At 54.5% G+C, this 23,062-nt stretch overlaps 2 protein-coding genes across 4 annotated transcripts in view; one reads left to right on the top strand and one right to left on the bottom strand.

Moving 5' to 3' along the window:
* Positions 1 to 6,842: 6,842 nt before the first annotated feature.
* Positions 6,843 to 15,281, bottom strand: SFXN3 (sideroflexin 3). 3 transcript variants are annotated; one of them, XM_060126111.1, is made up of 13 exons: positions 14,959 to 15,281; positions 14,783 to 14,872; positions 14,011 to 14,185; positions 12,655 to 12,818; positions 11,818 to 11,992; positions 11,379 to 11,473; positions 10,967 to 11,042; positions 10,496 to 10,581; positions 10,159 to 10,286; positions 9,949 to 9,998; positions 9,035 to 9,084; positions 8,497 to 8,544; positions 6,843 to 8,224 (listed from the first exon to the last, which is right to left on the bottom strand). In XM_060126111.1, the coding sequence occupies exons 4-13, from the start codon at positions 12,813 to 12,815 to the stop codon at positions 8,128 to 8,130; spliced, it is 966 nt and encodes a 321-aa protein (XP_059982094.1). In that variant the 5' UTR covers positions 12,816 to 12,818; positions 14,011 to 14,185; positions 14,783 to 14,872; positions 14,959 to 15,281; the 3' UTR covers positions 6,843 to 8,127. The 3 variants fall into 3 exon arrangements, with proteins under 3 accessions (XP_059982094.1, XP_059982092.1, XP_059982093.1); XM_060126109.1 differs by having other exon boundaries at positions 14,783 to 15,281; XM_060126110.1 differs by lacking the exon at positions 14,783 to 14,872.
* Positions 15,282 to 16,201: 920 nt separating this feature from the next.
* Positions 16,202 to 23,062, top strand: part of PDZD7 (PDZ domain containing 7) — an 18,356-nt gene continuing 11,495 nt past the window's right edge. The window contains exons 1-5 of the mRNA XM_060125504.1: positions 16,202 to 16,532; positions 20,677 to 20,817; positions 21,122 to 21,296; positions 21,813 to 21,989; positions 22,226 to 22,373. Of these exons, the coding sequence (XP_059981487.1) occupies positions 16,310 to 16,532; positions 20,677 to 20,817; positions 21,122 to 21,296; positions 21,813 to 21,989; positions 22,226 to 22,373 (864 nt within the window). The 5' untranslated portion in view covers positions 16,202 to 16,309. The remainder of the gene's footprint in view (positions 16,533 to 20,676; positions 20,818 to 21,121; positions 21,297 to 21,812; positions 21,990 to 22,225; positions 22,374 to 23,062) is intronic.

The following is a 23,062-nucleotide window of genomic DNA, read 5'->3' as shown; positions in this document are numbered from 1 at the left end:
GCATGGGGGCCCAGCGGCACCCACCCCCTCCCTCCCCGGGGATGGGGGCGGATCAAAGGCCCCAGATTTCCGGGGGCCGAGAGATAGCGCGTCTATTTGTCCAGCAGACCCAGTGTGGCCTCCAGGGGGCGTAGTGTGGGGCAGGTCTCTGGAGATTTTACCAAGGGGACTGGGCTACCTGGTGCAACCCAGCTGAAGGTGCAGAGCAGAGCCGTCAAGGCGGCGCCCCACTGTCCTCAGCCTCTATCCTCTCCTTTGCTTCTGATCTTCTGAGCTGACCAGGTCAACACGGCTCTGACTTCCAAGTTACCACCACCATCCCCAGTCCCTAGGGACACTCTACCACCCTCTGATCACATTGTGAACACCTGTATCACTGAAACAAGATTAGGACTCCCCAGAAGCAATTATTAAGAATTTAATAAGAGAAAGTTTCCTACAGAGGCACAGTACTTGCTGAGCTTACAGAGGGGCCAGGTCTGAGACCCAAATGCAACCCAGTGATATTCCCTCATTCCTTCATTCATTTAGGGCAGGGGTTCCCAAATTTTCTACATTCATGGAGCCCTTAGTTTTTCAGTGATTTTTTCACAGTACCCTACGCCAAAAGAAATATCTTAACAATTCCCTTTAAATACTTAGGTCTAGGGCTTCCCTTGTGGCTCAGTGGTTGAGAATCTGCCTGCCAATGCAGGGGACATGGGTTCGAGCCCTGGTCCGGGAACATCCCACATGCCGCGGAGCAACTAAACCCGTGTGCCACAACTACTGAGCCTGTGCTCTAGAGCCTGTGAGCCACAACTACTGAGCCCGCGTGCCACAACTACTGAAGCCCGTGCGCCTAGAGCCCGTGCTCCGCAGCAAGGGAAGCCACTGCAATGAGAAGCCTTCACACCACAACAAAGAGCAGCCCCCACTCGCCGCAACTAGAGAAAGCCCGTGCGCAGCAACGAAGACCCAACACGGCCAAAAAAAAAAAAAAAGTACTTAGGTCCAAACAATTTAATAAATATTTACATCCTAACTCCTTCATAGCCATTTGAAAAACGAACACACATAAATTGGAAGAAAAAAAGAATATTTTTTACGTTATTCTTAAGTTCGATTACTAATGAATGGAATGTGTGTCTGTTGGGCTCTGCATAACTTCTCAAAACTTGGAATCAGCTTGGATACTGCCACCAGTTCCTGTTCCACACTGACTTTTGTGTAATTCTTGCTGTTTGTCACAGCAACCATCAAAAACCCAGTTTTGCAAAGACATCATTGAAAGTGATGTAGCACAAACTAATTTTGAAACTGTGAACTACCTCAAGCTAGTAGTTTGTGCAGTGTCTAGCAAATGTCGAGTATTGCTGGATTTCCCTCAAAAACTTTAAATGTCTGGCAGTCCTATGAATTCATTGTGTCTCAGTATACAGTTTGGAAACCACAGACTTACGGAATCTACCTGTTTTCTTTAAGCAACAAGCCTCCTTAGTGGTCTTGGAAAGGTTGGGACGGCTGAACAGAGGTCATCTGATTTGGCCACAGGAAAAGAACTTGAATCTTATCCACAACTCAGAGGTCAGATATAAGGAGGGGAGTCTGACAGCCTGGGGGTTGAGGTGTTAGTCTTACATCACTGTTATCCAGCACCACCTTCCACCCCACTGTACCTTGGTGCCCTGGAAAGGAGGTCATGACAATGAAACTATATCACCAGAGACCAGCAACTCTGCGTGGGACTACTCTATAGGAACTGGACAAGAACGAGGTGAAGGTGTCTCCTTTCCAGCATGCCTTAAATGATGGCTGCTTGGTGCCCTCCCCAAGAAGTGGCAGAGGTGGAGGGCAGGTCAGTACCCCCGGGAACTGCCAAAAGGAAAAGGCATTGGCATGTGCAAGGAAGCAGACAGCACAGTTGGAGACAGTGGCTCTGATTACATGTTAGATACTTTCTCCCTCACCTCCCTGCATTTAGGACTCCCACAGAGACACAGAGGAGGGAGGGCTGAGCTCCTTCTCTTGCTGGCTATCATATGTAGGGACATCTCTAGGGACAAGCTTCATTTTGCCTAGGGGACTTTTCAAGCCACATTACCCCCAAGATTCTGACATGCCTCCTTGGGAGGACATGCTCCCCATCCTCGAGGCTGAAAATCACTGAAGCTGTGAGCCATTGTTTCTGTTGTGAATATGTCATAGCTTTTAGGTTTGTTGAGGAGTAGAACAGATTGAGAACCACTCGGTTAGTGGTTAGTAACCTAGGACCAACATATGAGTGGGGTTTAGGGCACTTCTGGATTCCACATTCATTTATTCAGGAAACATGTATTGTGTACCTACTGTGGTTCGGGCACTATTATAGGTGCTGTGGGCATATAAAAGTGAAGATATGAGTAGCTGCTTAATGGGTAGAGAGTTTCAGACATGTAAATGAAAAAGTTATGAAGATCAGCTCCATAACAATGTGAATATACTTAACACTACTGAACTTAAACATGGTTAAGACGGTTTTTATGTTATGAGTTTTTCATCACAATAAAAAGTGAGTATCGGGCTTCCCTGGTGGCGCAGTTGTTGGGAGTCCGCCTGCCAGTGCGGGGGACATGGGTTTGAGCCCTGGTCCAGGAAGATCCCACATGCCACGGAGCAGTTGAGCCCGTGCGCCACAACTGCTGAGCCTGCGCTCTGGAGCCTGCGGGCCACAGCTGCTGATCCTGCGTGCCACAACTGGTGAAGCCCACGTGCCTAGAGCCTGTGCACCGCAACGAAGAGTGGCCCCCACTCGCGGCAACTAGAGAAAGACCGCGTGCAGCAACAAGGACCCAACGCAGCAAAAAATAAATAAATAATTTTTTTTAAAAAGTGAATATCACAATAAAATGCTGCCTGCCCTCAGGTTTTTCATTTAAGCTGGAGAAAATCATTTGTATAGGATCAATAGGAATACGTGTTGTAGCAAATACCAATCAAGTTAAGTCCCAGCCAAAGTGAGCGAGTGGCATGGACATATACACACTACCAAATGTAAAACCGATAGCTAGTGGGAAGCAGCCGCATAGCACAGGGAGATCAGCTCGGTCCTTTTGACCACCTAAAGGGGTGGGATAGGGAGGGTGGGAGGGAGGGAGGGAGACGCAAGAGGGAGGGGATATGGGGATACATGTATACATATAGCTGATTCACTTTGTTATACAGCAGAAACTAACACACCATTGTAAAGCAATTATACTCCAATAAGGATGTTAATAAATAAATAAAGAGCAGTAATTATAAAAAACAAAACAAAACTTACGTCCCAGCTCACAACTGCCCTTCTTTGAGAACAGCCCCAACCACAGAGGTGGACCTGAAGTAATGATGTGTAGTGTCCTTGCAACTTGACCCTGACCTCTGGCCACCTCCTAGGGGTAGACAACTGATCTAAGCTGTACCAATTTTTCAAACTTGAACGGAGAGACTGAAGCTGGCTGAAGCTGTTACCTTCATGGCAGTGTCCATATACTCCCATTGATGAGGCCTCCAGAACTGCCCAGCTTCTTGCCCTTTCCAAGGCCTGGTTGGTTAGCTCCATGTCTGATTCTGAGAGCTATGGCAGAATCCTTCCAATACATCCCTCCATTTACCGAAGCTAGCCACAATCATTCTCTGTTGCTTTCTACAAATAACTTCAATTATAACCCAAACCAGTGGTGCTCCTTCTGGGAAATAAAAGTTGTCAATTGAGGATTTGCTGGTGATAGGGGAGGGGAGGTCTTCAGTCAGAAAATAGCATGGGTGGTTGATTTATAGATTAAAATAACAAACTCTTGTTGCATAAGCAAACACTTCACCCTGAAGGAGCTGTGTATTGCTTGCTACAGGCATAGGGTTATTTTCCTACTGGAGGTATGGGGATGGGAGGAGGACAGAGTTGTGTAAGTAGCCTAAATTATTCCGAGTTCCTCCCCCATTCTCCTGGTCGTTATTCAGTTGCCAAATGTCGTTGGTCTGAGGAGACTGGAAGGAGGAAGCTGGAGGAGGCTGTGGCCTGAAGCTGAGGCTGCTGTTGCTGGGCTGGGACTGCCAGTCAGGAAAAAGATGTGTATAAAAGAAGAGAGAAGGGAGCAGCCCCAGAAGCTGTCTTTTGGACACTGATCCAGCTGGTTCGAGGTTCCTCCACAATTCCTAGCAAAAGGTTGCCCGGCATCAGGACCTGAGATCACTGCAACGTGCGGGGAGACTGAGGAAGAGGGGACCGAGAGAGGTGCCTTAATGCCTGCCCTGCACGGGGCTGTGTCCCTGCAGATGGGAAGGCCCTCTTCACCCAACAGCCCATTTCTACTCAGCGCCAGGCACAGAGCCACACTTAGCAGAGTTCAGTGAACTGTGGGATACAAGGGTGGAGAGACGGAGAGGCCACGGCAGGCGCAAGAGGCAGGACCAACAGCCTCGCAGGCCACTGGAAAAAATCGGGGCTTGGGACCCAGGAGGGGCTTCGCGTGATTCCTCACTAACCTCGCGGATTTCTAGGCGGGAAGTCAAAGGGCGGGCCCTGGGATGCTCTTGGATTTCGAAACTGGAAAGTAGGGAGGGGATTTGGCGGATTTAACGGTTCAGTACCGAGGTCATCAAGGAAGCGGATCTTTGACGTAGGTTCCAGGATCAGGTAGGCGAGGTGAATCGTATCCCCGGCCTGCGGCGCTGAAGTCACTGCCCGGGAAACGGGAAGGAGGCGGAGCCGGCCGAATTTTGACTGACAGGAGCCAAGCAGGGGCGGGACTCTGCTTCTGACTGGCTGTGTCCCCCACGAGGGGCGTGGCTCACCTATGACTAACAGGCCCAGGGGCGGGGCTGGCTTGAGACTGACAAGCTTGACGGGGAGGAAATGGGACTTGGTTTTGGCTCTTTGGACACCAGCCAGGGTGGAACTAGGGTAGTCTGACTGGCATGAGTCCACAGGGCCTGAGCTAAAGCTGGCCCAAACCACCTGTCCTTAAGATGCCGGCCATTAGCCCCAGCGACCAAGGAAAAGAGCAGGATATGGCCACCTGGTCCCCTCCCTATGGCCAGGGTAAGCCAGGCCTCCAGGTCCAAGCCATTTTTTCCCTTCGAACATAGGCCAGGAGAGAGGAAGAAGGCTGGGGAGGAAGGCCAAGGATGCAGATGCAGGTTCCCAGAGAGGGTTCCTGGAGTCTGAGCACTGGGAGGAAGAGAGGAGGCCCAAGAATGGGGCCGATTATTTAACTGTGAGAAAAGTGCTATCTCTACCCAAATGCTGACTTCCGAGGAAAATTCCAAGCATGTGGAGGCAGTCTGGAAAACATGCCTGGCTAGGATTTGCCCCTAGAGAACCTGTGAAATTAGCTTAAACCAACCGTTTTTTCTTTGAGAAGCTGGTATGGAACTAGGAATGAAAGATGGCAGGAAAGCCTTCCTTCTAACTGGCCCACTGGTGCCCTGACCAGCCTTCTCTCTGACATGGTTTAGTATTATCTGCAGAGCACAGATAATTGTTATTAAATGTTCTTAATGATTTTGTTTTACAGAGATTCCAGCACCTCACTCCCCAAGTGGGTTTCTTTTACCTAGATTTTCCAGTAAAAGTGCAAGGCCTCTTTTCAAGGGTATAGCCGTGGTCAACTTCCTTAATGTCTTTAATAAGCCTGTGTCTTTGCTATGAATGGACATAACATGTCCGGCCTCACAGGGGTGGTTGTGGAGATCGAAGGAGACAATGAACTTAAAGTACTTGGCTTCAGTAAGCCTGCCTGGCACAACAGGGAAGGACTCAATGAGCAGTAGCTGGTGTCACCCCCACTGCCCATCAAGTAAACTCCTACTTCCTAAGAGGATCGAGTGAGTGCAGGCCAGGGTAACAGGTCACTTGAGGCTGTTGTGGGACCATTCAGCTCTAAAGATTTCTCCTGACCACCTAGTGTGAGAGCTTTAGGCTGAAAAAAAAGGGAGATGAGGGGTATTTCCTGCAGGGAATAGGGAATGGATTTTGTTATAGATTCATTCACGTTTATTCTTTTGAATCTTCCTAAGCCGAGACTTGGGGTAAGAGAGGCAACTATTGGGGGAATTCCCTGGTGGTCCAGTGGTTAGGACTCTGAACTTTCACTGCTGAGGGCAGAGGGTGCGGGTTCAATCCCTGGTCAGGGAACTAAGATCCCGCAATCCGCAGGGCCAAAAAAAAAAAAAAAAAAGACAACTATACACTGTTTAATAGTAGCTCTCACCAGTTTTACATAGGCATGAACAGGACTTTGGGCCTTATTTTTCCTGGAAAAAAAAAGGCGGGGGTCATAAGCAGGGAGGGAGTAGAGGGCCCTGGGGTCGGGGGAAGGGGTGTTAACTAGCAAATGGTCCCGACCAGGCTTGTTCCAGTGTTGCATCAATGAGAGTGTGTAGGGGTGTAGAGGTGTGCTGGCGCCCTAACAACTTCTCTGATGGAGCCAGGCAGTCCTTAGCCCTCTAGCCTTCCTCTCCCAGAGGCCACCACCCCATGCCAAATGCCTGAAGGGAACCAAGAAGCCCAGAGCCTGAGTTGGTTTGTAGGTGTGTGATCAGCAAACCCGCATCCCCCGCCACCGCCCCCGGCCAGAAAAGAAGGAAATGAAGCCAGCACTCCATCTCCTGAGGGAATAGAAGGTGGAGGCAATCTACCCACATCCCTCCTACTTTAGTACTCAGGGTGCTGATGGAGGACTGATTTTTCTATACTCAGAGCTCCCTCTGCTGGGGGCTGAGGCTCCCTACAGAAGGGGAGGGAAGAGACTAAGAACTGAACTTTGTAGGGAGAGAATGGAAGGCCGCAGGCAGCAAGCTCTTCCTGGACACTCAGGACATAGAATTGAATGAAGATCAAGAAGTAGACAGGTTTTCGGTTTATTGAGTAACAGTGGCACCATAGCTTTTATTACTGGTGGCGGTTGTTTGGGGGAGCAAGAAAGTGCTCTTAGAGGATCGCACTGGGGCTTTCACCCCACTTCAGCCAGAGGTCACAGGAGTTGGAGTCATGGTCCAGCTCTGCACTCCGTGAATTCACCAGCACATATTCCATCCCCAAGTCCACCTCCCCTATGGACCAGCCGTTGACTGCCGGGCCCTTCCTCCTCTTGGAGGTGGGGGTGTGGGGGAGCAGGGCCAAAAAGCCTCAAGAGAAGGAACTAAGATCAGGATCCTGCTGAACGTCCAGCAATATCAGTGGAACACAAAATCCCCTGTCTTGAGATCATATGCTCAGGGCCTAGTTGCCCTTGAGGTGTCCTAGTTACAGCCACTCAGACACCTGTGGAGTTTAAGCACCGTTCCCACGCTGTGTCCCTCCGTAAGAGGGTGCAGTGGGGGCTCTTAAACAGGAATGCTTGCTCTGCCTTTGTGGCTTTTTGGTTAGGGGAGGGGGTTGGGATTGTAACTTTAGACTTAAGGTTATGATGTCTTGCGGCCCAAGAACTCCTAAGATTGTGCCTGAAGATGCCCGTGCTACAGTGTGGGGGAGATGGGGAGATGGCAAGAGCAGTACAGGACACTGACACTCCTTTGTTCTAGCAGAGAAGAGGAGAGGAGATGACCCCTTCCAGGATGTAGGGAATGCGATAAGCCCCCTGCCTCCCTTATCTTGCCATGTCATCCTCTGCCAGCCCAGTTCCTGAGTCAGCTTCGGAAGCCAGGAAGCAGAAATCTGAAGGATTCAGCCCAGTTTAGCCTGCTAGTGTCCCTCAGTCTCTGTCCTGAGATCCTGGGTCTCCTCCTGTGTCCAGAAGGGGCAAGGTTCCATCAGGAACGACTCGGCTGGTGGAACTGTTTAGGCGAGAAAGTCCCATAGCCTGGCCGGCTGGCAGGTGACAGGAGGCCAAGAAGGGAAGCCAGACATGAGGACATCCCAGGACAACCTGTACACACATGTATCACATATGTACATGTGTAGACACACTAGTGCAGAAGGGATCATGTGATCCTGCTCTTTGAAATCAGAGGAGAGAAAAAGGCTACGGGGGCACCTCTCCCAGCCTAATGGATTGCTGGTCTCAACGGCTGCTCCCACATCAGGCCCCCGCCCAGTACCAGGCAGATGGAAAAGTGGCAGGGACAGCAAGGCTCCACTAAAGCAGCAGCCCAAGGAGGTGAGAGAGGAGGCCAGGGGCTGACGCCCCCTCAAAGCCCCTTGTTGTAGTAAACCGCTTCGATACTGGGGTTTTGCTCATGGATCTGAGCTCTCAGCTCCGGCTCCAGCCTGCTCACGTGGATGGAGCTGCAACAGAACAGCGCAGGCAGGCTGAATGTCCCTTGAGCCCACCCCCTCAGCTGGGTGCCCCCCGATCACCACCCCTCTTCCTCCCAGGTTGCTGAATCTTCTCCTTCGACTGCCAGAGGCCCAGATCTCTGTCATTCCCCCACCCCCAGAATAAGCTGAACGCCTGCCAGGCCTCCTCCTGGAACACACTGAAGGAACCTAAATCAGCTGCTCCCAGAGACGTGGAGACCTGTCTGAAGCCCCCAGCCAAGCCTGGGGGCAACACTTACCTTCTCTGGGGGAACAGGGCACAGCACAGGGGGGTGGCAAATACCAGGCTGAGGGAGAAGAGTGTTGGAAAGGTTTGTGAAGCTCTGATCTAAGAGTGTTCCCTCCCGGCACCCCACCCCATCTCTGGGGACAGGCCCTAGGGGTGGAGACTGATGAAAGCCAACGATGACATTAGGTTCTGGCCGAGGAAAGAGCCTCCAGAGCAGTGACCCAGAGCGCCACAGCCAGTGACAGAATCAGGAATTAAATGTGCATGAAACTCTGGGCTGGTACCAAAAGGTATATTTCCATGGTTTCCGTGGTGGATGTAGAACCCCTTCGACTAGATTCTTGACCTTCAAGAACAGAGATCACTCCTAACACACACAGTATGCCCTACAGGTGTCCAAGACCCCTACCAGCTGAATGGATGAATGAATGATGTATTTAATGTATTAAATTATCTTATTTATCTTATCTTAAAAGCAATAAGACCCCCCCACATCCACCACAGAAAGGATACTCCCACACATTCTAGCTAACTCCCTGCACACTTACCAGAAGCCCACCAGTCCCACCTGCAGGGGCGCCCCCAGCCAGGGGCGGCGCTGTGGGGAGAGAGAGAGAATGTAATGGTGTGTGTCCCCTGGCCCCCCTCACCCCTACACATTCACCCACCGCGGCTCCATCCCATCAGCGCTGCCTTTGAGCCTCTGATATGTGGCCCTTTTCTTTCCCCCAGTCCCATAACAGGGACTCACCACCCTCCACTCCAGCCAGGCTCATTTGCTGACACCCTCCCTAGCGTCCCGCCGCCCATCTTCCCCTCTCTGAATCGCTTCCCACACTTCCTTCAGGAGCCGCTTTCTTCAGGAAGCCTCCTCTAACCCTCCACTCTCTCCCTTCCATCCCACTGCGTGAATCTGTCCCTTTCCAAACACATCTCCTGCTCTGCACACCCTTCTTGATTTGCTCCAGCCTTAGAGGCCACCGATCTGTTGCTCTATGTACATGGTTGGCACTCAATAAATATTTGCGAATAAATGATTCAACAAATGAGCCAGAGCTTGTATCCCTGTACCTTGCTTCTCCGTCCTGTTCGCATGCAGGTGAGCCTGTGTGTGTGTCTCAATGTTTTTTGTAGCTGACAGCACGAGCACGATATCAAGCGTGTCTGTGATAGTCCAGCCCTATGTGTGTCAGAGGTCTCTGGAGTGACACCAGCTTTCTTCAGGACAGAAGCCCTTTCTTTCCTTCCCTTCCCTTCTCCTCCTGCACCCTCAGTGTTCCTTCATTCCAGCTCAATTTATTCTTGCTGAATGAATTAATGAAGGTGGAAGGGGTAGCACAGGGGTGGGGCAAACAGGTAGCAAGTCTTAGACTCAAGTCAGGTTGGAGAGGAAGTTGGGGACCGGTCACTTCTGCCCCCAGTCACCACTATTTCTAGGACGGGAGAGGTGAGAGTGATGTACCTTTAGGAAGTCTTTCTTCTCCAGGGTGTCCATGATCACTGGGGGAATGGCTGAGGGGAGAGCAGGGCAAGGAGGGAGGGAGTTAGTAGAGTGAAAGTCAGGACCCTAAGGAAGGGGCGATCCCCCTTTGCAGCTCCTCCCACTCCCCCCAGAGTCCTCAAACCCCCCGAATAACGGCACCCCCTTCTCTTAGAGCCGCCCCTGCCTCACCCATGGCAGGAATCGCCATGCAGATTCTTGACGTCACCACCTGGAAGATTCCTTGCTTGGCTGCGGCCACCGAGTGGCCAAGCCTCTGACCCTGTTCATCGGTCACTGGGATGCCCACCTGCAGCTCTCTGAGAAGGGAAGGGGGTGGGGGTCAGATCACAGGCCCCAAATGCTCTCACGGGCAGCTAGTCCCCTCAGACAGCCTAGATTCAAAGGCTGGTTCTCCCACCCCAGGATCCCAGCACCAGACTGAGACTAGGCCCAGCAGCTCGTGTGGCTGGCTGGCGTGCCTACGTGCACCCTGGGCGTGCACACGCCAGGAGCTGGGGCCTCTCACCTCTGCCTCATCAGGGGGATGTTGATGCAGTTGGCAGCTGCCACAGCTGCAAAGGGCACGAATCTGCCAACCAGCGGGGGCAAATGCTGGGGGAGGAAAGATGTCATTTAGTGCAGGGGTCCCCAACCCCAGGGCCGCAGACCGGTACCTGTTAGGAACTGGGCCGCACAGCAGAAGGTGAGTGGCAGGCGGGCGAGTGAGCGAGGCTTCATCTGCCGCTCCCCATCGCTCGCATTACCGCCTGACCCATCTCCCCATCCCCGTTTGTGGAAAAACTGTCTCCCACGAAACCGGCCCCTGGTGCCAAAAAGGTTGGGGACCGCTGATTTAGTGACCCTAAGGGCCATGGGGTGGTAAGGAACTCTGAGGAGAGAGATGGGGAGCCTGTAGGTTGGGGTGGAGGAGTGGTAGGGAAAAAGGAGGCAGATAAAGCGTGAACTGAGGGGGGGAAGTGGAATGGGGGGGATTTACCTTAGTGAGGGATTTGAGTCCCAGGGCCGTGGCCACAGCCCCGGTGGTAGCACTCACGTAAGCCGTTCCCAGCTGCCTGTAGACGGAAGAGCCAGGACACAAGATGGGAGGTAAACAGTCCAGCATGTGACTCTTTGCTTCAGGGACGTGAGGCATGGGAGGGTGGCCTCAGTGCAGAGAAACGTCTCCCCTGCTCCAGTGCAGACTTGTCTGGAAGCCCCAATCCCTACCCTTGAAGAGGACTGGGTCCCCCAAAGCATACACAAGAAGACCTCAGGCCCTCAGTCAGGCCAGGAAAGTGAGTGGGGGGCAGGCTGAGAGGAGGCCGCTGAGCCACTGGCTGCATAGGCCCAGGGGAACTGGAGAGAGCAGTGGAGGGCTGGGAGAAGAGTCCCTGGGAACAAGCTCTCACCCCCCAGTGATGGGAGCGTCGCCACTGCGGTTGGAGTAGTTAACGATGGCATTGAAGGACTGATTCACCCACTGCCAGAACACCACGGTTGGGGTCTTCCTGAGGGAACAAAGACACTTACTTCCACAGTGTCCCACATCCTTGGACACTGATAATAAAACCCCAAAGGTTAACCCCAAACCCCCAGGAGGGGCCCTGTTGATGCCCCTAGAACATGCTCTGGTGACCCCTGCATGACCCTCCTTACACAAACACACCCATTGTCTCTGGGGTGGGAGGACCCCAGGGGCTGAACTCTGAGGAATGGAAGGGATTCTAACGCAAGCTCTCACCCACCTACTATTTTCTGCCCAAACTGGCCCAGAGAGGAAGTGCCTAGTCATCAAGTTACACTGTACCTTGAACAGAGCACCCAGGGAGGAGACACACAGAATAGGACCTGCCTGTAGAAGGTGAGCATGCAGCCGGTGATGGTCATGTTCATGGGCACCTGGGCTGACATGCGGCCAATCAGGACCACCTTCTCCCCTGTGTCCGGATGGAAGGCAGAGTCGTACACATACTTGGCCCTCCAGAGCTGGTCCTCGGTGAGCCCTGGCGTCACCACGCCGGCCCTGCAGAGGTTGGCAAGGAGGAGACAGGCAATTCTAGGGGGTAGATCTGCCCTCCCAAGCCCTGCCCACCCAGCTCAGGGGAAGTCTGGGCAGAGGACCAGGCACTTTGGCTCCCAATCTCAAAACAAAGGAAATACATGTCTCTGGGGAAGAATCATGTCTTGCCAGAAGGAGGGCTCCTATTTCTATTTCCCTTCTAGCCACACAAAGAGGGGTGCCCTTCTGTTTCTGCCCAAATGCTAGGTCAATGCTGGGTAATGGTGGTTTCCAATGAGTCAATGGCTCATTGGCTGGGGTGTTGCATGAGTTTTTCCTCCTGGAGACAAGGAGGCTGCCCTCCTACTTCCTTGGGACTCAGCTGAGCCCCTCTGTCCTTGCAGAGGATGGCCCAGCAGTGGGACAGGTCCTTGTACAGGGTTTGTGAAACACAGAGCAGCCCCCTACCCACAAATATCGACACCACCTCCTCAACCCAAACACCCTGAAATCCTTTAAGTTAAAGTTCTGTGCCCTAGTTGTCTGTGATTCCAACCGAGAGGGCAAGGGAGTGAGGGGGTGGAGGAGTGGAACAGGGTCACGCTCAAGTTAGGGGAGACAGGTGCAAAAGGTACTGTATTAACAGCAGGGAATGAGCCCCTGTGTTAAATGGGGTTGGGGGTCACCTGTAGTTCTGTACGATGTTCCGGGAAGCTTCTAGCTGTGCCCCGGACAACAGCAGATTTCGGGGGTCAGTCACAGTGAAGAAGTGCCGGGCTCTGCCCAGGAAAGTGCTCTGGTCCCAGCGAGGTTCCTGGATATTGATATCTAAGGGCAACTCACCCATTTTCTGCAGGGCAGGGACCAAAGTCAGAGGACTCCAAGGAGGGGTCCAAGGGGTCCACATGGGGGAGACTTTGGTGGTGCTGCCCTGGTCCCTGCCAATCCTTCTAGAGCTCAGGATGACTCTAGATAGGTAAGCAAGGATGTGGGGAGGAGCTGTGTTCTAGGCAATGTTCCAGCCCCCCTGGGCCACTAGAGAACATGGCCAGGAAAACAGATGTCCTTGCACTCTGGCCTGGTACAGATTTTCATGAGTGAGGATTTACATGTGTGTGGCTGACGCATGAGCAGCAACTAATCCCATGCAGCTACTCTTGTGCTCTGTATGCACAGAAATGCAGATTACATGCATTACACATCCACGTTCATGTCAGCTTTAGGCCCCAGTTGCCTTGAGACCTACATACAAACCCCCAAGGCTGTTTGGGAAGATGGCATAAGCCATCTCACTCCCCAGGCCCTGACTGGAGGACAGCAAGGGTTCACTGGCAACTCCAGGGCTTACCTGTTCCAGATCTCAAACAGGGGACTCTGATGCCAGCCAGCCAGGTGTGCTCGTGGGCATGCACAGTCCCCTCTCCAGACCCATCTTCCTCAGCCCACACTGAATGGCCCAAGGCTCGCCTTGTTCCCTAGCTGGGCAGGGCTGGCAGGAACACACATCCGCCTCTCCCTGAGCTACCTACCTCTAAAGGAGCAGGATTCAGTGAGTGAACCCTCCACTCGGCACAGAGAAGAAAGCCTGAAGCATTCATCTGGCCATGTTGGGCAATATCCTACAGAATGACTAATTCTCTCCAACCACACTTCCTCCCTCACAGGCAGACACACCCTCCCCTCTCACACACTTACATTCACATACCCACACACAAAGACACCAGCATACACGCCCTACACAGACCTGCAAACAGGGTGGACATGCCCTGCATACAAAGACCGTTACTTACACACACACACACACACACACACACACACACACACACACACACACACAGCTCATATCCATCAGTTGCAGACACTTGAATGTGTGACCATACAGAGTCTCACCCCGACATTCCCTCCCCAACCAACCTCCCCTCGTGCTTTAGAGCCGAAGATGCTGAATCTCGCAGGACGGAGGCAACTTTCCTCTCTGACTCCCAGCCCTCAAGCCCCTCTCCCCTGACCCCCGAACCCCGCCCGGCACAATGAGCACTCACGATTTCCTAGGCTCCTGGGCTCCCGTCCTCTGCAGCTCTCAGTCCCGCCTTCCTCTCCGCGCGACGCCCCCGCCCTCACACCCATCACGGGTAACGTCACGCGTGACGCTCGCCAGCCTGAGGGGCGGGGACTCCCTTGGCGCATCCGCCCGCCGAGGCCAGGGATTGGCAGAGCCTGGGGGCGATGGGTGTCATTTAAGGGCGACGCCCCCAGCCCGGGCCACTGAGACCCGGCCCTACGCTGTCTCCCAGAGCCAATCCGACCTCAGGGATCAGTTCTGGTCACGTCCCCAACCCGAGAGAGGAGGGTAGGAGCTGCCCCATTTGCTTGCAGTCCCCTGGCTGGCCTCGGGAGGCACCCGGCCTCTGCAACCGGGGGTCTAGGTGCCCGGGGCGAAGGCGGGCGGCGTGGAGGGGCATCCTCTGACGGTACGCCCAGAGAGACTCGGGTTACCGCCCGGCTTGTTTACTTAATGGCTGCCTTGGCAGTGGCCTCTGCCTACTTGGACCCCTGGTCTCCTACCCCGGTTCCCTCAAGGTCCTCTCGCAGCACCTTGGCATTCTCACCCCTTCACAGTCCGGTTCTGCTCGTGCCTGTGCCTCTTCGGTGTCCCCAGCCCTTTCCTCCTCCCTAGTCCCCTCTATACTCCCCTCTATAACCTCTAGCTCCACTGAGTCCCCAGTTTCCTTATGCCCCAATCCCTACCCCTGCATCACAGACCCTGGCCGCAGTCCCTGCCCCGGATGTGAAGGGGCAGAAAGCTCAAGGTACCTCTGTCTGCATCAAGAAAGTGGATCAGAAAGAGTCTTCCTCCTTCTAGTGTCCTGGAACCAGCTTCCCTGCCTTGCGTCCTTTCCAGAACTGGGTGGCCAGAGAGACACTTTCTGACATAGGAGGACGCATATGAGGGCAGCGCTCAAACACACACACACACACTCCCAACTCACCCAGTCACCATACAGAGCATGCGTGCTGCACACCCAGGTGCCAGCCCGCGCTCCTGCCCACCGCAGGCTCACGCCCCGCTCTGCCCAGGTGGCATTCCCTCGCTGAGGCCTCAAGGGTGACCGCGGAGGGGTGGCAATTCCATGAGCCCTGGTAGCTGGTTTGGCCTGGAGAAGACGTGGTTCTGGGCTCCCCTGCGCTGAACCGGTAGCGGGAGCCGGGCGAGCTGAGACCAAAGGCCTAAGTTCGCGGTGCGGGGTGGGGCACCAGAACTCGAACTGGAGCGAGTAGAACCCAGAGGCCCCAGCCCAGATTACAAACGGCCGACCGGGGCACCCAAGGGAGGTGGCTGGAGGGAGTGATTGGCGGCCCTCCCAGCCAATGGGAGCCCGGGGCTGCGCTGGGCGGCCCTATTCCTTCAGCCTCGGCGAGGCTTGGGCGGGGATCCCCCTGCTGCTGCTGCTGCTGCTGTCGCCCGCGCCCGCGGGCGGGCGAGGCTGGCGGCTGCAGCACGCGCGAGCAGGTGAGGGGGGCCGGGAGGACCGAGCCGGGGGTAGGGTGCTGCGTTCTGGGTCCAGGAGCTGCTCTGAGGGATTTGGCCCAGGTTTTGCGCGGGATGTTGGGGGACTCTCGCCAGCAGGTCCTTCCCCCAAGGCTGGGAGAGGTTCACGCCCCTCTTTGGACGGGAGGGAAGGGGGGACAGAGGGGACCGCAGCCTGGGGCCTGGGGATCTCTGGGGCCCTTGGCTGCAGCTGTCCCAGTTTCTGAAGCCCCTCGAGGCGCAAGTCCCTGGGGCTGACCCCCTACCCACATACACAGGAGGGGTGGTTCAGCGAACTGTACTGGCCCAAATTTCTCTCACACTGCTTGCAGCCCTAGGGCCGCCAATAATCCCATCTCCACTATCTCAACCTCTACTGAGGACTGGGGACCTACCGGAGTAGATGACTCAGCTGAGAGCAGGAACTAGGGGTGAAAGAGAGGTTCTCACCCACCTTGTTGTATAAATGGCTCCAGAAGTCCACAATGGTGGCTGAACTGGGCAGTTCTCTGGCCAGGGGGTGGGAGAGGTGAGAGGCCTAAGGCATGGGAGGCAGGATGCTCCCAGCAGGGGGTGGGGTGGAAGTTCTGGGGGGCAGCGGAGGCAGCATTCACACCCCTTCCCCAATCTCTGCTCTCCCTGTGCAGGCCTGGAGCACACACTCCTGAGAGGCAGCAGAGATCAGGGACTCCAGGTCCCTGAGATCCCAGTCAGCACAGAAGGCTCATGGAGCCTGGGGCACGTGGGGCTCTCCTCTCAAGGGCTAGCAGGTTCCCTCTGGACCTGTAGTGCACCACCCCCGTCTAGCCACCATGGCGCATGGCTTCCCAGTGGGCTTCGACCCAGTGGGCCTCAGAGACCTAAGCTCTGGCTCTCTGAGCTCCCTCTCCTCCCGAGGCCACCTGGGCAGCGAGTCAGGCTCTGCAACCCGATACCTGCTGAGAAAGCAACGGCGGCTGCTGAATGGGCCCCTCCGTGGAATCCGAGCCTCATCGCCCATGGGCCGTGTCATCCTCATCAACTCCCCCATCGAAGGTGGGAGCAGAGCCCAGCCACCGGGCCGGGAACTGCGGGTGGGGGGTAGGGGACAGCAGGCACTAGGTAGGAGAGGGCAGAGCCAGTGTGGGTGGGGGAACTCAAGAAATGGGAATCAGGGATGCAGGGAGAGAGAGCCTCTGGTAACCCATAGACTCTTCCTCATCTGCCCTTTTCTCACCTTTAAGCCGATCCTTTAGTGTTCCAGGATTGTGGAGAGGTCAGAGGTGGGAGGTCTGGCATGAAGGTAGAGAAGGGGGTGTGGTATGCCAGCCCCCAAGGAAGCAAGGCAGAGTATTGAATTGGCCCCTCACTCCTATGGACTCTTCCTTTCTCCAGACCCATTCATGTATGACTTTGGGGGGTGGGCAGGATGGAGAGGGACATTCTTCATCAACCAGTTCATTGTGAGCCCAGCTCTGTGCTGGGCTGTGAGGAGTGAATGTCCAGCTGGACAGAAAGAATTAAAGGCTTCAGGTGCAGAGGACGGAGACAGAGGTAAAGTGGAAGATGTTGCAAAGAGTGGGGAGAAAAGGAGGGTTGAGGATAGGGAGGGAGCCCCAGGTCTGGGCCCTGAGGGAGGGGGACACCTAATCTTATGTAGTTGCTTAACGTTTCATTGCACACCTATTGTATACCAGCTCTCGTTAGGTCCTGTGGGAACCTACAGAGAAATAAGGCTCAATTCACCTTCCAGAAATTTCCAGTGTAGCAGGACTTAGAGACAGAGCAATGACAGCAGCTGGTGGTGGGGTGGAGATATCACAGACAAGGTTGAAACGGAAAGCATGGAATATGATGGGTGGGCACTTAGGAGACAGCCTGGCTGCAGTGACAGATGTGAGGCGACAAAGAGCCGGTGACCAAGGCAGGACCTTGAATACCAGCAGGGGAGTGGGGCCCCCTGGGCCTGGGCTTTCCGTGGGTGGGACCAGATAAGTATCTCCAGCTCCGCTCTTCCCTCTCAGCCAGCAGGGCTCCCCTGGCTGGATCCCAGACTGGACTTTTCAGCCTGCTCCTTCCCGCTGACTCAGCTGGGTCCCTCTGTCCCCTACCCAGGGCACCAGGGCAGGGGAGGAGCATGTTGCTCAGGGAGCAGGCTTTCCTGCACCAGTGGCCCATCACGCTCACCCCCATTGTCCACCAAACCCGGCCTCAACTTCAGGTGAGCAGCAGGGCAGCATGTCATTCTGGACATGGAGCAGAAGTCGCCAGATAAGCTAGGAAACACAGAGGGGGAGAGAGGAGGTACTGTAGCACGGCCCTTGCAAGTCCCATCGTATTGGAAGAACTACGTCATACCTCCCCCTCACATGCCCACATACTCCATGCCCAACTGTGATGCGAGGCCTATGCACACTGTCCCTCTTCCAGAAGTTCCATGAGGGCTCTCTCCCTCTGCCTCACCCCAGTGCCCTAGTGCAGCCAGGAGAGATGCATCCCCTAGCAATGGAAGGACTGGGCATTGCTCCAGCCAGCTGGCTTGTCTGGGTTGGGGGCCTGTGAGCTCAGAATCATCCCCTCTGCCTGAGCACAAACATCTCCCAACTCACCACAGCCTGGAGCCCCTCCCCCACGTTATTATCAATATTTAGAACTTTCCAGAAGCCTAAAGTTAACTGATAAGGGAGACACAGTGGGAAGGGGAACACTACCACCCATATCACCCAGGAGTTCCCACCAACTCCTCAAACTCAGTGGGTCCCAGAGAAATGGTATTATCTTTAATCCCAACCAGCCCTTTCTCTTCACTCTCCTAATTCATTCATTTATTCATTATTCCACTTATTATTTCATTGATTAAAAGAAGACTTAGCAAATATCAAGCACAGTGCACAAAACTGGGGATACATTGGTGGAAAGAATTGCTAAGTCCCTACCATGACTGAGCTTACAGTCCAGTGAAAAGAGAGCAAGGATAAATAATATACAAATAAGCAAATGATGAGAAAGGATGGCAAGAATTTTGAAGGTACTAATTTGGATGATATGATAGAGCAGTGGTTCTCAAACTTCAGAATACATCCGAATTGCCTGGGGGCCTTGTTAGATAGGTTACTGGGCCCTACACCCAGAGAATCTGATTCAGTGGGTCTGTGGTAAAACCCCCAAGTTCATATTTTTAATAACTTTCCAGGTGCTGCTATGCTGCTGGTCTGGAGAGCTCGCTTTGAGAACCATTCGAACAGAGACTACCTGGGAGGAGGGGGAAGGGACTTTCTTAGGTAGGGTTGTCCAGGAAGGCTTCTCTGAGAAAGTGGTGTTTGAGCCAGGAGGAAGTGGAAATAGGAGGTGGCTTTATGAAGGTCTGGGCAAGGGCATCGCAGGCAGAGGGAACACTGGAAGGACTGGCCGGTGAGAGGAACAGGAAGGCAGTCACTGTGGCCAAAGGTCATGAGGCTGGGGAGGGTGGCCAGAGGTGAGTGTAGAGAGGTGGGCAGAGGAAAGTCCAGGGAGGGCGTTATTGGGCATGGAAGGAATGTGGAGCTCCTTCTAGAAGCAGGGGTAGGCACTGAGGTTTTTAATCAGGGGAAAGGCATGATCTAGTATGAAAGTTGACTCTGGCCACTGTGTACAGAATGGACTAAAGGAGGCAGGAGGGGAGGAGATAGTGAGGGGCTGCCGAGTGCCTGGAGGCATGCCTGGTGGCCCCAGGCTAGGGCAGTAGAGGTAGAGGATCTTCCCTCCTCAGAGGCCCCAAGCTCCTAGGCTCAAAACCCCAGATTTGACATCCCCCTGGCCCAGGACCCTAGGGAGGCCCCCGAGGAGAGACTGAGGAGAAAGAGGGTTGGAGGGCAGGAGAGCAAAAGCCTCCTTGTCTGGGCTGAGAAAGTCCTGGGACCTGTGCAGATAGAATCAGCTAGGAAGCCCCAGCATCTCCCACACCTCTGTCCTGCACGGTCCCCACCTACAGGCTGCCCTTGGGGATTACTTCCTGAGCTTCCCTGCTCATGTACTGTAACCTGATTTCTCTTAGATCGAATAGAAGTGTGTGTGTGTGCGTGTGTGCGTGTGTGTGTGTGTGTGTGTGTGTGTATGTGTGTGATATTTCTCCTCTCAAACACCTCTGAGTAAGCCTTCCCCAAGAAGAACTCTGACCTTTCCAACTGGGACCCAACTTACCCCTCCAGTCCCCTCACTTTTCTCTAACCAAAAGGCCACCTCTGAGCCTTTGCTCACTCCATCCCCTCATCAGTGCCTTTCCCTTCCCCTCCACCCATCCAAATCCCATCCTCCAAGAAACCTTCCCTGACAGCTCCAGTCCCTAAGGACCCCCTCCTCTGACTTTCCCCATCACTGATGGAGAGGACCACTTCTGTGCTCTGGGCACATACTGAGGCATGGTGGTTTGAGTTTCTTTCCTCATGTAGTCAGTTAGCTCCTAGAGCCCTCACCTCCAGGATCACAGAGAGATACAAGGGGCCTCAGGGATCCTTCCACAACATCCCAGACAGGGACTTACTAGGTATCAGCTTGTATGCCTCCAGTGATGGGAAACTCACTACCTTTCCTTGGAAAATTCATTCCATTGTCTGCCAACTGAAGGTTTTAGAAAGTTTTCCCTGATTAAATCTTCCTCCATATAACTCCACTGCGTGGGCTTGGTTCTGCCTTATGGATTACACAGACAAAAACATCTAATGCCTTTTATAGAAGAGCTCTTCAACTATTTGAATATAGACTTACCATACTCATCTCTACTGCAAGCTGGAGAGCCCAGACTCCCTCAACTGTGCCTCGTAGAATGGAATCTTGAACATCTTTCCCATCCATCTGACTCTCAGAGTGGCAGGATTTTTCAGAATTTGGCCTATCCCAGGCCTGTGGTCATGGGTAGCTTAGTAAGGATTAGATACACACACACACACACACACACACACACACACAGACCCTGCATTATGAGGAAAGGAGGACCGTGTCTTCTACCATAGAGTCCTGTCCTGCCTGCTCCCACACCCTCCCTGGCCCATGGTCTCAAAATCACCTAGAGAGGACTCAGAAATTAGCTACCTACCCCCTCATTTAGGGCCCTGGGTGCCGGTACCCAGCAACCCAGCCTTCGCAGGCCCCAAGCTGGGGAGGCCAGGGTCCCTCTCTGCCCAGAATGGGCAGGGGAGTCATGCCTGTGTCCCTACGCCAACAGCCAACAGCGATGAAAGTGACATCATCCATGCAGTTCGAGTGGAGAAGAGTCCAGCTGGGAGGCTGGGATTCAGTGTGCGGGGCGGCTCTGAGCACGGCCTGGGCATCTTCGTCAGCAAAGTGGAGAAGGGGAGCAGTGCAGGTGAGTGGGGCCCAGGTCCTGGCTTCGGACGTGACCCTCACTTTGGTGGGGTGTGGAGATGCTGTTGTCAAGAATAAGAGGAGAGGGCCCTCAGCTTCGGAGGGCCTGATCCAATGGGGAGATGGAACGGGCTAATGAACAGGTAGGTCCCTGTCTGATGGCAGATACTCAGACCCTACCTGGGGATCCCAATCTCATCAAAGAGGTTTTAACCCAGGGAGCCTAGTCTGATGGGAGAGGCTCAGCCTCAACCTGGGGGACTTCTCCCAAGTGGCCCATGCCAGCCATGCCTCCCCTGGTGCAGAGCGGGCTGGTCTGTGCGTGGGTGATAAGATCACCGAGGTGAATGGGCTGAGCCTGGAGAGCACCACGATGGGCAGTGCCGTGAAGGTGCTGACGGGCAGCAGCCGCCTGCACATGATGGTGAGGCGCATGGGCCGCGTACCAGGCATCAAGTTCTCCAAGGAGAAGACCACATGGTGAGCAGGCCTGGTCCCACCCCACCCACCCCAGCACCACCACCCAAAGCCGTGGAGGGAGAGGCCAATGGCACAGGGCTCAGCCGGGGGCCTGGCTAGTATGGCTTCCGTTCTTCCCATCCCCTGGCACTGGAAACAGGGATCCGACAGCCTGACCTTGAAATGAGAAAAGGCCATTTCTTTCCCCAAGCCCTCCTCTCAACACTCTGCTGTCTCAGACCCCAGTGGCCCTGCCCCTCCATGCTGCGGCTGTGAGACAGGGGCCAATACAGGGCCTCTCCCTCGGGGCCCGGGGAGGATTTGAAATGAGGCCTGGCAGTTAGAGCTGCTCAATAAAGAGAGATTTGCATGGTTTCCCTGGCTTGATGAAATCTATGTCCCAGTGAAGATCTCAGGTCTGGGAGTCCCCCAGAGGCAGCCCTGCCTTTCCTATGCAATTGTCTTGGCTGCTGGGAGGTGAGGGGGTGGCCGGTGGTGGCTGAGGGCCCAGGCTGAGGGGCCCGTGCTGTTGTCCAGGGTGGATGTGGTCAATCGGCGGCTGGTGGTGGAAAAGTGCAGCTCAACGCCCTCTGACAGTGGCTCAGAGGACGGCACACGGCGCATCGTCCATCTCTACACAACCTCTGACGACTTCTGCCTGGGCTTCAACATCCGCGGGGGCAAGGAGTTTGGCCTGGGCATCTATGTGTCCAAGTGAGGGCCGGGGCAGGGTGTGGAACGGGGTTGGGCTGGAACCTGGGGATGGGTCAGCAAGTGAGTCCTGGCCAATGACCTAGGTCAGGGATGGGATCTGGAGAGGGGGTCGGGGGTCACCAGGAGGAGGGTCGAGGGGTTTGACTGGTGTATCCCTGTATGCCAGTGAAGAGTCTGGAAGAGGGTGAGGGAGAGCAGCCAGGTGGCCTATCAGAATGCCTCCTTTCTGACCCCAGAGTGGACCATGGTGGACTGGCCGAGGAGAACGGCATCAAGGTGGGGGACCAGGTCCTGGCGGCCAATGGTGTCAGGTTCGACGACATCAGCCACAGCCAAGCCGTGGAGGTGCTGAAGGGCCAAACACACATCATGTTGACCATCAAGGTGGGCAGGGCTGTGGGAGACAGGGAGAGGCCAGACTAGGAAGGACTTCCCAGGCCACTGTAGCACTTAATGTTGCCCATCGCTGTGCAACTTATGACTTTCCACAGCCTCGTGAGAGGTAGGGCAGGCATTGTCCTCATACCTATTTCACAGAAGAAGAAACTGAGGCTCAGAGAGGCGACATAACTCAGGAATCACAGTCAATTACTCAGTTGATCAGTAGGAGGGCCTGGTTTCTGTCCAGCTCCCCACCAGATGCGTAGGCCAGGGTCCCTTTGTATGAGTGGTGGAGGTCTAGGGGCCTCCACCCAGAAAGGAGTCCTGCCCAGAAAGGGGGGTGGTAGCTGTGGCTTTGGGCAGGACCTGGGTAGCGGGCATCCTCAGGGCACAGGGCAGGGAGGTCTGGGCTGGAGCCAGAGATTGTGTTTCAGGGGATACGCCTGGATTCATTATTCATGTGGGTCTCACACTTGCCTCAGGATCAAGTCCTTCTCACCCTGGCTCCCAGAGGAGGTGATGTCTCACTCTCCCCTAGCGCCCAACCCTGGCCCCTGCCCCCGTCGTCTCCCTTGTGAGACTTCTTCCCTCTCATTATTCAGTGCCTCCCCTGCCATCCCCCCCGCCACCGCCTCTATTTCCCACCTCTCCCACATCCCGTTTCTCTCTTTCCTTCCTCTCAGATTATCCCA

The sequence above is a fragment of the Lagenorhynchus albirostris genome, chromosome 16 (genome assembly GCF_949774975.1).
Source record: "Lagenorhynchus albirostris chromosome 16, mLagAlb1.1, whole genome shotgun sequence".
Lineage (NCBI taxonomy): Eukaryota > Metazoa > Chordata > Mammalia > Artiodactyla > Delphinidae > Lagenorhynchus > Lagenorhynchus albirostris.
The sequence above is the reverse complement of the archived record's forward strand: the minus strand, read 5'-3'. Positions and strand labels throughout refer to the sequence as shown.

Excerpts from the sequence above, each read along its gene's own strand:
- SFXN3 (XM_060126109.1), bottom strand. The coding sequence starts at position 12,815 with ATGGGTGAGTTGCCCTTAGATATCAATATCCAGGAACCTCGCTGGGAC. Across the intron at positions 10,582-10,966 it reads GACTCAAATCCCTCACTAAG|CATTTGCCCCCGCTGGTTGG; the intron begins GTAAATCCCCCC and ends TTCCTCCCCCAG. Across the intron at positions 9,999-10,158 it reads CATGGCGATTCCTGCCATGG|CCATTCCCCCAGTGATCATG; the intron begins GTGAGGCAGGGG and ends CTCTCCCCTCAG.